The sequence below is a fragment of the Gastrolobium bilobum genome, unplaced genomic scaffold (assembly GCF_033153095.1).
Source record: "Gastrolobium bilobum isolate Gb01-03AN ecotype WA unplaced genomic scaffold, APGP_CSIRO_Gbil_v1 utg522, whole genome shotgun sequence".
Lineage (NCBI taxonomy): Eukaryota > Viridiplantae > Streptophyta > Magnoliopsida > Fabales > Fabaceae > Gastrolobium > Gastrolobium bilobum.
The window spans coordinates 196812-208866 of record NW_026897044.1 but is presented as its reverse complement, the minus strand read 5'-3'; the positions used below and the strand labels follow the sequence as shown (position 1 = coordinate 208866).

Sequence of the window (12055 nt, the reverse complement as noted above, 5' to 3'; positions counted from 1 at the left end):
AATTTGCACATTACACAAATAAAATAAAATCCTTGCACTACTATCTAAATAGTCCAATATTTCTCCAACTAAAAATTTCAACTGTATATGAATATGAGAGAGAGAGAGAGAGAGAGAGAGAGAGAATTTTGTCAACTACTTTCGACAAACAAATAAAAATTTCATATGTATATGAAACTAGGTAAAGCGATGTTAACTACTTTCGACAGATTGAATCTTTACATAACCAAAGCAATAACATTTGATTGTTAAATGGGATCTTTTAAACTTAGTTTGTATTTTGTCCTTTATGAACAATTAATTCTAAATTCAGCACATCTACTAGTACTACTCTTACAAAAATGGTGTAATAAAAAAGAAGATAAAATGATTAAAAATCAATTGCAATAATCACTATCTACAATATTGAAGATTTTAAATAGTGAACTGATTTACTATGGTTTCTAAAACTAATGATTCTTCCTCCCATAATCAAACTTTCTTATTAAAAAAAACTAATGATTCTAATTTGAAATAACAAAACAACCAATGAAAGAACATATGTGAATAGAAATATACAATAAAAGAAAAGTCAAGCATTAACAAAAAAAATGCCAAAACAATACCGTAAAGTTTAAAATACCGTAAATTTAAACAGCTAAAGTAGAAGCAATGGAAACAGGACACTAACCAAAAGGCATGAACTATGACTAATAATCAAGGGATCGAAGGGTCCTTTTGAATTCAATTGTTTGCATAAACCCACATAAGTCAGATAAAGCACATGATCTTTGGCTCCAGTTCTATGAACATTTGCAAGCTTGCAGAAAAACTTCAGTTATGTGAAAATTCTATGCGCGATATAATAGAAAAAGAAGAACAGAAATTAGAATTGATGAAAGTGGAAGAAGCGGTAACAGTGAAAAAGAGAGAGAGAAGATACAGTGAAGGTGTGTGGTTGCCACAGACATAGTTGAAGAAGAAGAAATTGGAACCCTCAGTGAAGAAGAAAACCAGCGAAATTGGAACGCTTGTAAAGAAGAAAATCAAAGAAATTGGGATTTAGGGTATAAGAAAAAAACAATGGGGTTGGCCCGTAGGGTTATTGGGTTAACCCAAAAGAGCTTAGGGTTGGTGGGGCTAGGGTCAAAAATAGCCCTGCAAAATGTGGGCTGAAAAATAATTGGGCTAAAAAATGGGGTTGAAGGGCTGGCCCGCGGGGCTTGGCCCATTTTGACAGGTCTGCATAAAGTAATCAAAATTTCTCAATTCCAACAATTTTTTTCCCTATTGGCAACATCAAAAAGTGCTAAAACATGATTTTTTTTCATATTTAAAAGTATGAATCAAAATAATAAAAGATGTGATAAAATGACTAAAAAACAATGAAATTTCCAGAATTTTCAGTATTTACAAAAATGCCATTAATGCACACAAATTTCTTATATTGATTCAATGACACTAAAGTAACACTAGTAATCATCAAAACTTTATATAAGTGGTATCAAAACATCAAAATAAGGTGTTAAAGCATTTAAACATCCATGATATATATATATATATATATATATATATATATACACGTATATATGTGTGTGTGTGTGTGTTAAATATCAAACCATAAGAATCAAGAAATTGGATTTAACAATCGTAGTTTCACTTTTAACTTATCAAATTGATTCCTAGGCAATGGTTTAGTAAATATATCCGCTAATTGAGCATGTGATTCTACAAATTCCAAATTAACATCTCCTTTAAGAACATGGTCTCTAATGAAATGATGTCTAATATCAATATGTTTTGTTCTAGAGTGCATAATAGGATTCTTTGTCAAATTAATTGCACTAGTGTTGTCACATTTAATTGGTAAGTGAGTGAGGGATAAACCATAATCTTGAAGTTGTTGCTTCATCCATAAAGCTTGGGCAACACAACTTCCGGCGGCAACATATTCTGCTTCGGCGGTTGATAAAGCAACACTCTCTTGCTTTGCCAAAAACTAAAAAATCAACAAACAAATTACAAGTACCAATTGTACTCTTCCTATCCAACTTGCAACGAGCAACAACCTTTTTTGAATTTGATCTCATCTTTATCAGTATTTACTCATATTAGTCTCTAATTGCAAGTAAATGTTGATTCTTCTGTTGCAGGTTATAGAAGGAAATGATCTTTTAAATGAAAGAACAAATACTGAACTACGATATCTTAAGAAGGCATGCTCTCTCTCTTACATACACATGAACACTTTCCGTAGAATTTTGCTAATATTTGAGAGATGATCATTCCTAAAAAATATTAGCACACTCCCACTCTAACTATAGGGAGCAACGTTGCAATGTTTTAAAAATTGAACGCAGATTGAATCGGCTAAACTAATCGGTTTGATTAGTTTAACCGATTAAATTTGTAATTGAACCTGATAATGTTTGATTGAACTGTGATTAGTTTGATTAGTCTTGGTATGAAACTATGAATGATTCAACCTGCTAATCCAATTTTTTAGAACATTGTTTGGAAGTAAAAATCTGATAATCTCTTTGAAAGTCTTTTGATATCATGGTTCTTCATTTGAATGCACTTCCAACTTATCCGACGGAACAATGAAATATTGGTGATTTAACACCCCCCCCCCCCCCCCCCCTCCTTTATTTTGTAATACTTTCTTCTCAAAGAGTTCCTTCTATTATTTTAGGGTGATATGATGATAAATTATGAAATTAAATATTCTTTTGAACTTTGGCTTTTCTAAACAGAAACCCGAATCTTGAAGGCTGGCTTGTCAAACTATTGTTGGAAACAAAGAAAACTGTGGCAAGGTATATTTCAAAATAATGGATCTTTCTACACAGCTATTTTTTATTTTATTTTACTTTACTATATTACATGTTCTATGTGGTGTGAGGAGTGATGGTTACAAGTGCAGAGCATATAGTATGATCATGATCTACTCTCAATTGATTATTTTTCAATTCTTTGATTTTATAATAATTTATTTTGATTGAATTAATGCCATATATATTTGATAAAGTTCAACAATAGGCTATCAAGTTGATTGCAATTGATTAACAGTAAGAGTAGCATATCTTACCTATATAAAGTCTACAAAAAAGACCTTAACGATGAAGACAATTATAGCAACGAGAAAGTGAATATGCATATGCTTGTCTGTTTCACCTTAGAGCAAACGAAATGTAGTGACTAGCAATCTTTTTTCTATTTGTGTAGCTCTAATAAAGAATTGAGGTATAAAAGCATTGAAAGCTCAAGTAATGATTAATTTCAAAATTAAGATTGGTTTTTTTTTTTTTTTTTTTTGGAAGTTACAAGGAATTGAACACAACACCCTACACTACACACACTCCTAACACACACCCCACACCACTAGGCTAACCCTAGTGGTGCAGATTGGTTTTCTTTAAGTACAGTAGTTGTAGTGCATTTATATATTTGTTATAATGGGCTTTTTGGGAGTGTTTGATTCAAGACTTTGAAATAGTTTCCTATGCATATGACATTAGCAATCTATGACATCCATGTTTGGTACATAGTTTCAAAATATTTCCTCATCCATTGTATTTGCATAGCAATTTAGAAAAGGTCGTGAAAGGTAAGCATAAGTCACTGTTGTGAAAGACAAATTGGACATAGTATTGTGCATTTAGCCAGCTAAATGGAAACATAGGCAACCAAAACCAAAAGCAGACAAAAATTATTACGGAGTTACTTTTGTGTTGTGTTGTCATGTGCAATGGCCACTTGTTTTAATATTAAAAAATTATTAGGGGGTTACTTTTGTAATTTTATACCATTTACTCATCAATATTTTATTCTCAACTAAACATAAATTTCAAAAAATTTAATCAATTTGCCTAGTAATATTTGGCCCAATCAAACAACTTTTTTTTTTAACTTTCTTACCTAACTCACTTTTCCTGGTAAAAAAAATTTCACTTGAACCAAACGCCCCTTAAGTTGTTGTTCAAAGGATTCCTCGGTGGAAGAAGTAATAGACCAAGCCAAGCAGCACCTATTGATGCTTAGAAAGAAAAGCTCCATTATGTAACTCCTGGGTTTAACACAGTTGGAAGCATCATTGCAAATCACTGATGCTTTGCGTCATAAATTTATGGAGACTCTGGTTCTTAAAGTAAGCTTACAGATATCTATAATGTATAATTTCCCTTCAATGTTATGCAATGCTTGCCACTATGTTCTTTATTCTTTAGGGTACAAATCTTTGTGTAATAGTATGATATCATGTGTACGCTATCCAAACCAAGAGCCAAAATCCAAAGTATAAAGAACATGGAAAACCAAAATGTTCTATATACCAAAAATATTTGTAATATTCTGTTCACTTTGATTCTGTTATCAAATTGACATCTTTCAACCAATTCTGTCATCACTAAGTGTGATAATGTGGGACGCCGGACTTATACCACTGGCTGCCTTTGATTTCCTTGAAGTTAAAAAAGTTATAAATTATAGCTTCAATTCTTTTTACCTCATATCAATGGAAGAGGAATGGGAGCGTTTGAAAGCTCAAGCATTTACTAAAATTTAAATCATTCTTAAATAAATACATTTTAATTTAATAGACGAAAAAAGGTTATTAAAAAGTAAAAAGTAAGTGAGATAATTAAGACACATACTTAACGTACAAGTTACTACTACAAATTTTATTTTATTTTTTTTTAAACGAAAGTTCTAGACCTCTATTTCAAGCTCCAAAACTTGTTTTGAAAATTCAAATTTACTGAATTGTGACTCCACTGTTTGAGACTTGAAAGATACGTTTCTGACATTGGTTTTACTTAACAAAAAGTGGGGACAGAAAGGGGTTGCTTTGAAATTCTTGACCCTTTTTTCAGAGGGGATAGAATTTTGGACCCTTTTCCTTGGCCTTTATATAGAAGAACATGAGTTAAGATATCCAATATCATTGCCCCCACATGGCCCTTTAGCATCCCATCCCTTATTCTTAAGACCTTATGAAATGCATATAGGACATATGGGGAGCGGGGAACTGAAGGGTAGTCTTGTGCGGCGGGTCCATACATAAGTGTTATCATATATTTTTATTTTATTTTTTAGATATCATAAGTGTTATCATTTTAAGGTTGATGTGTTTGTACTATCGTTGTTCCAACTATTTAAAGTAGGGTTTTATAAAAGTTATGTTGTAGGAAAAGTGATTGTGTAATGTTATAGAGATTCGTTTTGCGTATCTTAATTTTTTATTTATTTTTTTGTTTTAAAAAGTGTGGGCCCCACAAAATATTGTGAGAGTAGGAAAGTTTGTTGTGTTATGTTAAAGGGTTTTATAATTCTCATTTAACATGAGAATTATAATTTTCCTACACACCCTTCGATTTTCGTGCTGACATGGGTCCTACATATTATTTTTTCTAACGCATGGGTCCCATATGCTTTTTATCTCTACAACATGAGATTTCAATTCTCTTTCAACATGAGAATTATAAAACCCTATATTAAAAGGATAAAATGAAAACCCTTTAAAGTAAGTTATTGTTGCGGTTGCGGTAGTTGAATGAATCCACCTATTTCCAATGCCCATGTGTTGTGTTTCAAACTTTCGATTCAATAAGTGGCAAGTATAATGTAGTTTAAATCATCCACTGTGCAAGCAATTGACCTTTGATCACAAAATCTTTACTCGCATCACATCACTGTTTGTTTAGTTAATTTGACCATTTTCGATTCGGCTTGGAAATGCGAGCTTATTCCTTTGTAAAATTGGTGATTGTTGGGGCTAACTAAGAGGTGATTATCAAATCCAGTTATTTTGTTACTTAAAATAAATAAAAAATCAGGAAACCAAAATCTTTTTAGCGTATCTGTTGAGAAAGTGATGGACATGGCTACTTATATTTACTCAAAATCATAATTTAAAAAAAAAAAAAAAAAAACTTCTTCTACTTTTTTATATGCAATTTACATTCTAATTATTTAATTACATGTAGTTTATCATAACAATTTTAATTATTAAAGTATTTCATCCCCTAAATTTTTAAGTAATAACAAAAATATTTAATTTATTCTCGTTAATTTTCTGACTAGTGTAATTTTGTTCAGTTATCAAATTTTATCAACAACTTTTAACAACACTTTAATGAAAGGTAAATTGCATATTCAAGTAAATTAATTGCAATAATCAAATATGTTATAGCAGATTTATTATTTGTTATCTCATAATATTGCCTAACAGGGAATATCTATACAAAATCAAATATTCATCTCTTTTCATTTTGAAATTGTGCTACTGAATAATTAACATGTTTTTTTTAAAATAAAAGGAGAAATAAATTCGACTCGAGTAAACTTTGTATATATATATATGTATATATATAAAAGGATTTTTCTTATAATAATGTACAAGATTTTTTATCAACAAGCGTTACAACTGAGTATAAAAGAAGATTTTATTATATTATTTTCATGTTTGGGTCATTCAGTTACATAAGTTCATAACCTAAAAGTTATAGATATATTAAATTCTTCTTATTTTGTTGTCTCTGGCGTTTGGATTTTAGAAGTTTAAACTGTGTCAGTGTCTCCCGCTCACTCTCACTTTCTCTTTCACATTCACACACAACACACAACGAGCACACGCACAATCTCACTCACACTCTGGATCTGCACATAGCATTCAAGCTTTATTTTAATCTTTATGTTATCATCTCATGGTGATTATGTGGTCTTTGAAAACATGTATGAGTAAAATTTTCATTTGGAAGCATTGGTTTTGAGGCTGTTATTGTTGAAGTCAATGCATGCAAAATGAATAAGGAGAATGCTATGGTTGGTGGTGGTGCTGTCAGGGTCACTCGAGCAAGGACTAGAGCCTTTAGGGGTGTATCTGTCTCCTCAAGACCCTCAGTACTATGCACCAAAAGAGCAGCTTCTGATGACATTAAATCTCCTGTTGTGTCTTCTACCTCTGCTGATAAGAGCATGGAAGTGTTAACAAATGTTACAAACATATGCAGAAAATCACATGATAAGTGTATTAAGGCACCAAAATTTCAGGTATGCATTGTGGCCTACTGTCCTTTTATTTTTCTCACTAATTCATTAATAAAATCTAAATAATTTAAAGGAGTAAATAAACAATTAGTCCCTGAAATTATTCTCCATTCGTAGTTTAATTTCTGAAATTTTACAGTTAGTTCTTCTTCTATTTCACTTTGGTCCTTAAAAAAGTTAAATTGAATATAGGTTTTTTAAATTTAAGGAGTGATTAATACACATAAATAAATTCAGGGACTAAACTGCATGTGAAGGATAATTTCTGGAATTAAGTTACCTGTTTAATCTAATTTGAAGTGTGAGTTGGTGATTCGGTTTATCTATTCATTATATAGAGAAGAGGAGGTTATAAGAAGAGAAACACAAAGGTAGCTTCAGGTGTCTCCATTCAAGTTCTGTCAACCAAAGTGGATGTTAGAGCAAAGTTAGATAATGATTTGTCCACAATAAAGATGGATGAGTCACATGACACCATTGTCACGGAAAGGCTAGAAGAGAGAGAGACACTGCAACCTTGTATGTCCAATAGCATGAGAGAAAGTGTTATGGCAGATCCCTTCCTTTCAATGCAGGAGACTCTGATGTCTGATGAACTTCTAAGCTCTCCAAATAAAGGTTTTTCAATAATCTTTTGTGTCACTACTATTATGTTTTAATACACTATAAGTATGCTATGCATGGCTTAATAATTGTAAAAATGACATTTATAATTGTACCTCTTTGGTTGAAAATATGAGAATTACAAGAAGGAACTTTCAAGTTCATGGAATTAAAATCTTATTTGATTTCCATTTTGCAAAAGCATGAAAATAAGTTACAACAAGAAACGAGTACTCACCGCAAAGATAATATCCAAATCTTAGAAGTTAGCATTTCATAAATTACTGAATTCTTTTAATCTTAAATTGGATTATGCAGACAAAGACATGATTTGTGATAAACTAAGAGCCTCAGAAGTCTTTGGCATTATGGACATTGATTCAGAGTTAAAGGATTCTCAAGTTTGGAGTTCATATGCCCCAGATATATACAATTATATATGTGTGAGAGAGGTTGGTGATGTAGAAATTTCCTTTTTTGTTGGGATATTTCTATTATACTTTTAATGTTTGTGTGACTGATGACAACTTAGTAACTTCTCTTAAACATTGTTATGATGTAGTCCTCAACTGCTTCTGCTTTTCTTCTGTTTTCTCAGTGACTGTTTGACAGCATTATAACATTCTTTCAGAGTATAAAAGTAGAAAGCATATCTATTCAGTAACATTATAATGTCATTGCATAAATGAATTTTTTAAAATGAAATCATTCTAGTGCTAAGGAAAGAACATGATCATAACTTTCTCTACAAAAAAAATGATGGTAAGTTATGATTAAATCTCTTCAGCGTGAAAGGAGACCGTTAACCAATTACATGGACAAGTTGCAGCAAGATATCACTCCGAGCATGCGGGGAATTCTGGTTGATTGGCTTGTGGAGGTTAGTCCCATGGCAATAAGCTTATATCTATAGGCTATACTAGAGGACATCTTAAGCTTGTCCTTTTATCACTTTGTTGCAAATTTCTGAGTGTGTGTGTGTGTGTAATACAAGTTCAACTACATGAATGTATGTAATTTTTGGTGTTTGTATAGTTTTGACAGTAGTACTTCTTTGATTCTTCCTTTAGTCTATCTGAAAGAAATTTTTGAAATAGTCAACCAATACCAACCTATGAGGGTTTTTTTCACTGTTAAGTTTTTCAATACTCTTCAACCATGTTTTTTTTTATTCAATATCAATTCTTTATGAGTTGATATCAGAAAAAGGATTATTTATTTTCCATGTTGTTCAACAAGTGGTAATAAGCAAACCGTATTCTAATCCAAGTTTCTTTTGTTTCCCCGTATAATAGTTTTGTAAGTTCATTTAAAATTTAAAAACTTTAATAATCTGGTCATACATTTTGGTACTTGATTTCAATGTCATCTCAAGCATTCTAACCATGCTTGTGGCTATTATGCACCAAAAGACTTGTTAATGTATTCTCATCTACAGCTTTCAATAGTTGAAAGATTGAATTAATATTGAGAATGAGCTGGATTCTTATAACTTTTTTGTTCATGATAAAAGCACATTTGGAATGAAAAACAAATCTTTGAATACTGTCATCTAAGTTGCATCAATCTTTGGTTGCTGAATGGGTTTGCTGAAGCTTTGCTATATTACTTTTCAGATTTCTGAGGAATATAAGCTAGTTCCAGACACTCTTTACCTAACAGTGAATCTCATTGATCGTTTTCTTTCTAGAAGTTTGATTCACAAACAAAGGCTCCAGTTGCTTGGTGTCACTTGCATGCTGATTTCATCGTAAGTACAGTACTCTATAATTGTCCTGGTTGGTCCTGAATCCTGATTAAGATGCAAGTTTCCCATGTTCAAGTTAGAGTTCCTGATGCTTCTCTTTAAACTCAGAACTGTGAACATTGAAGCTTTTATAATGATGAAGTTGATGTGGCAATAGTTTTTACATCCTCAAGCTAGAAAGGAAATTTTATTTGGATTTCAATTAATAAATCTGTTACTCCCAGCATGTGTGTAAGATGCGTGTGGAAAGCAGAAGCATTTCTATTGTTTTGCTTTGTTATTCTGACATAGCCTTGAAGAGTTAGGAAATAGTGAAATTGCTGGGTTATATAATTTATTGTAGAAGATATTGATCTTGAATGCATTTTGTGATACTGAAAACTGATAATGTACAATATCACCTTAATTTTTTTTAATATCATAAGGAAATTCTAAGTGGCTCTTCTTTTCTTTCATGGCTTTAAGAAAGTATGAAGAGATTCGTGCTCCTCAAGTGGAAAAATTTTGCTTCATCACTGATAATACATACAAGAAAGCAGAGGTATAGTATTTGGTTGTATTGCCGGAACCTTCATCTTTTCATATATTATTCATGATGATTGATGACTGGTATGAAATACACATAATCATTGGCACTTGATAGGTATTGGAAATGGAGAAAGAAGTTCTAAATCTTTTGCATTTTCAATTATCTGTTCCCACAACCAAAACATTTCTCAGGTACATATTATATATACAATTTTGTTCGAACATGCAATTTAGTTAAAACGTAATTGAACTATGACAATCTTGTTTGGCTTTCAGGAGGTTCATCCAAGCAGCACAATCTTCTGATTCTTCCTACAAGGTACTATAGACTGTAGTTGCTATTAGATATCCACAACTTAACTTCAGACAGTGCTTCTATTATGCTGAAAGGAAAACAAACAAAAACCAATTTGGTTGTAAAATTTCCCTGTTATACAGGTTCCTTGTGTTGAACTGGAATTCCTTGCAAATTATTTAGCAGAGCTTACTCTTGTTGAATACAGCTTCTTGCAGTTTCTACCTTCCCTGATAGCTGCATCTGCTGTATTACTTGCTAGATGGACCCTCAACCACTCAGAACATCCATGGGTCTGAACTTAATTGTGACTACTTATTTGCAAGTTGACAATTTTCCTTAGAGGGAATGGATACTCACATGTCCCTTCTTAACATTGTGGAAAATCTCAGCCATTCATTGATAGATTAATGGCAGGCAATTAAAAATAATTATTTTCTCTTCTTGTGTTACGAGCTTTGTCATTAAAATTATGACCATTGAATTATCAATGATTGAGATTTTTTATATGACATGATTATGTTAAAAAGAGACATTAGAGGATCCATTCCCTTGTTTGGACATGAATAAAACTAAAGATTCACAAGTGTATTTATTTGCAGAATCCAACTCTGGAGCACTATACAAATTACAAAGTGTCAGAGCTCAAAACTACTGTCCTTGCACTTGCAGATTTGCAACTTAATACCAAAGGCTGTTGTCTGAATGCTATTCCTGAAAAATATAAACAAGAGAAGGTCTAACTCTTGTTCTTTTTTTCTGTTGATTAAAGTTTTAACTCCACTAGCCACACAACCCAATTTCTATATATATATCACAAGGCTTATTACATAATATTATTCTGCTTTCTTTAACATATTCTCCATCTGATTAAACTAAGTGACTCAACAATTTAACATGCTTGCTTTTAGCATAACCAAGATGCTCATGACAGTGAAATTTGCTTCCTGTGACAGTTCAAGAATGTGGCATATTTGTCTCCAAAACCGGTGCAGTCACTTTTTGAGGTTCAAGTGTAAATGATGCATATCTAAAGACAAAATGATGACAATAGGAATTTCTGATAAAGGGAAGGTGATATTATCCTTGGTTGTAACTTGTACTGTTATTAATTTCAAGTTACGGTCTGTTCCATAGTTGTAACTTGTAACTTGTTGGATGGCACCAAACTCTTGAGCTTCCAATCTCCCTGTAACATGAAATTGCAACACCATGATAGAGCTAAAGCAGAGAACTGTAGTACTGACATGTACTAGACTCCATTTTCAGGTTGCTTTTATACAACAACCATTGTAACTGTGTCAAGATTACTTTTATATTGCATCCATCATCCGTTTGTAATAAAAAAAGAGAGTAAATACTCTTTTTGGTCCCTGGCAATATCCACGAAGTCCTTTTTGGTCCCTAGCAATAAAAAAGGGACATCTTGGTTCCTTAAATTACAAAAAACAAGTCATGTTAGTCCTTCTGTTAAATCCCATCCAACAGCCAATCTAATGGTGCACACTTGGCACGTTAGTTAGCTGACGCGGATTTGAGTGGTCCACCGTGGAAATGAGACGACGACATTTTGATAATCAGGTGCATCTTCTTGGTCGTGAATGGACACGTGACCTAGCATCAAGGGTAACCTGACCCAACGCGTTGGGGTAAATTGGGAACCCTAAATCAGCCTAAATCAACACTAAACAAGAAAATCCCCCAAAATCTCCAGACGTTGCTGACTAAAAATCGACGACAATAGAAGTTATTTACTGGATTTGCTAGGGCGTAGGAGAAGATGAGTCTTTCTTCTGGCATGGGGGGCTCAAGTGGGAGTACTTCAATAGGGGGAAGAACACTGACAAGGACAG

At 32.4% G+C, this 12055-nt stretch overlaps 1 protein-coding gene across 1 annotated transcript; it reads left to right on the top strand.

The window, feature by feature from the left end:
• Positions 1 to 6783: 6783 nt before the first annotated feature.
• LOC133303654 (cyclin-A2-2-like) lies at positions 6784 to 11221 on the top strand. Its single transcript, XM_061503598.1, has 11 exons — positions 6784 to 7032; positions 7368 to 7647; positions 7951 to 8084; positions 8420 to 8512; positions 9249 to 9382; positions 9845 to 9920; positions 10023 to 10099; positions 10184 to 10226; positions 10346 to 10495; positions 10805 to 10939; positions 11159 to 11221. The coding sequence occupies exons 1-11, from the start codon at positions 6784 to 6786 to the stop codon at positions 11219 to 11221; spliced, it is 1434 nt and encodes a 477-aa protein (XP_061359582.1).
• Positions 11222 to 12055: the final 834 nt, after the last annotated feature.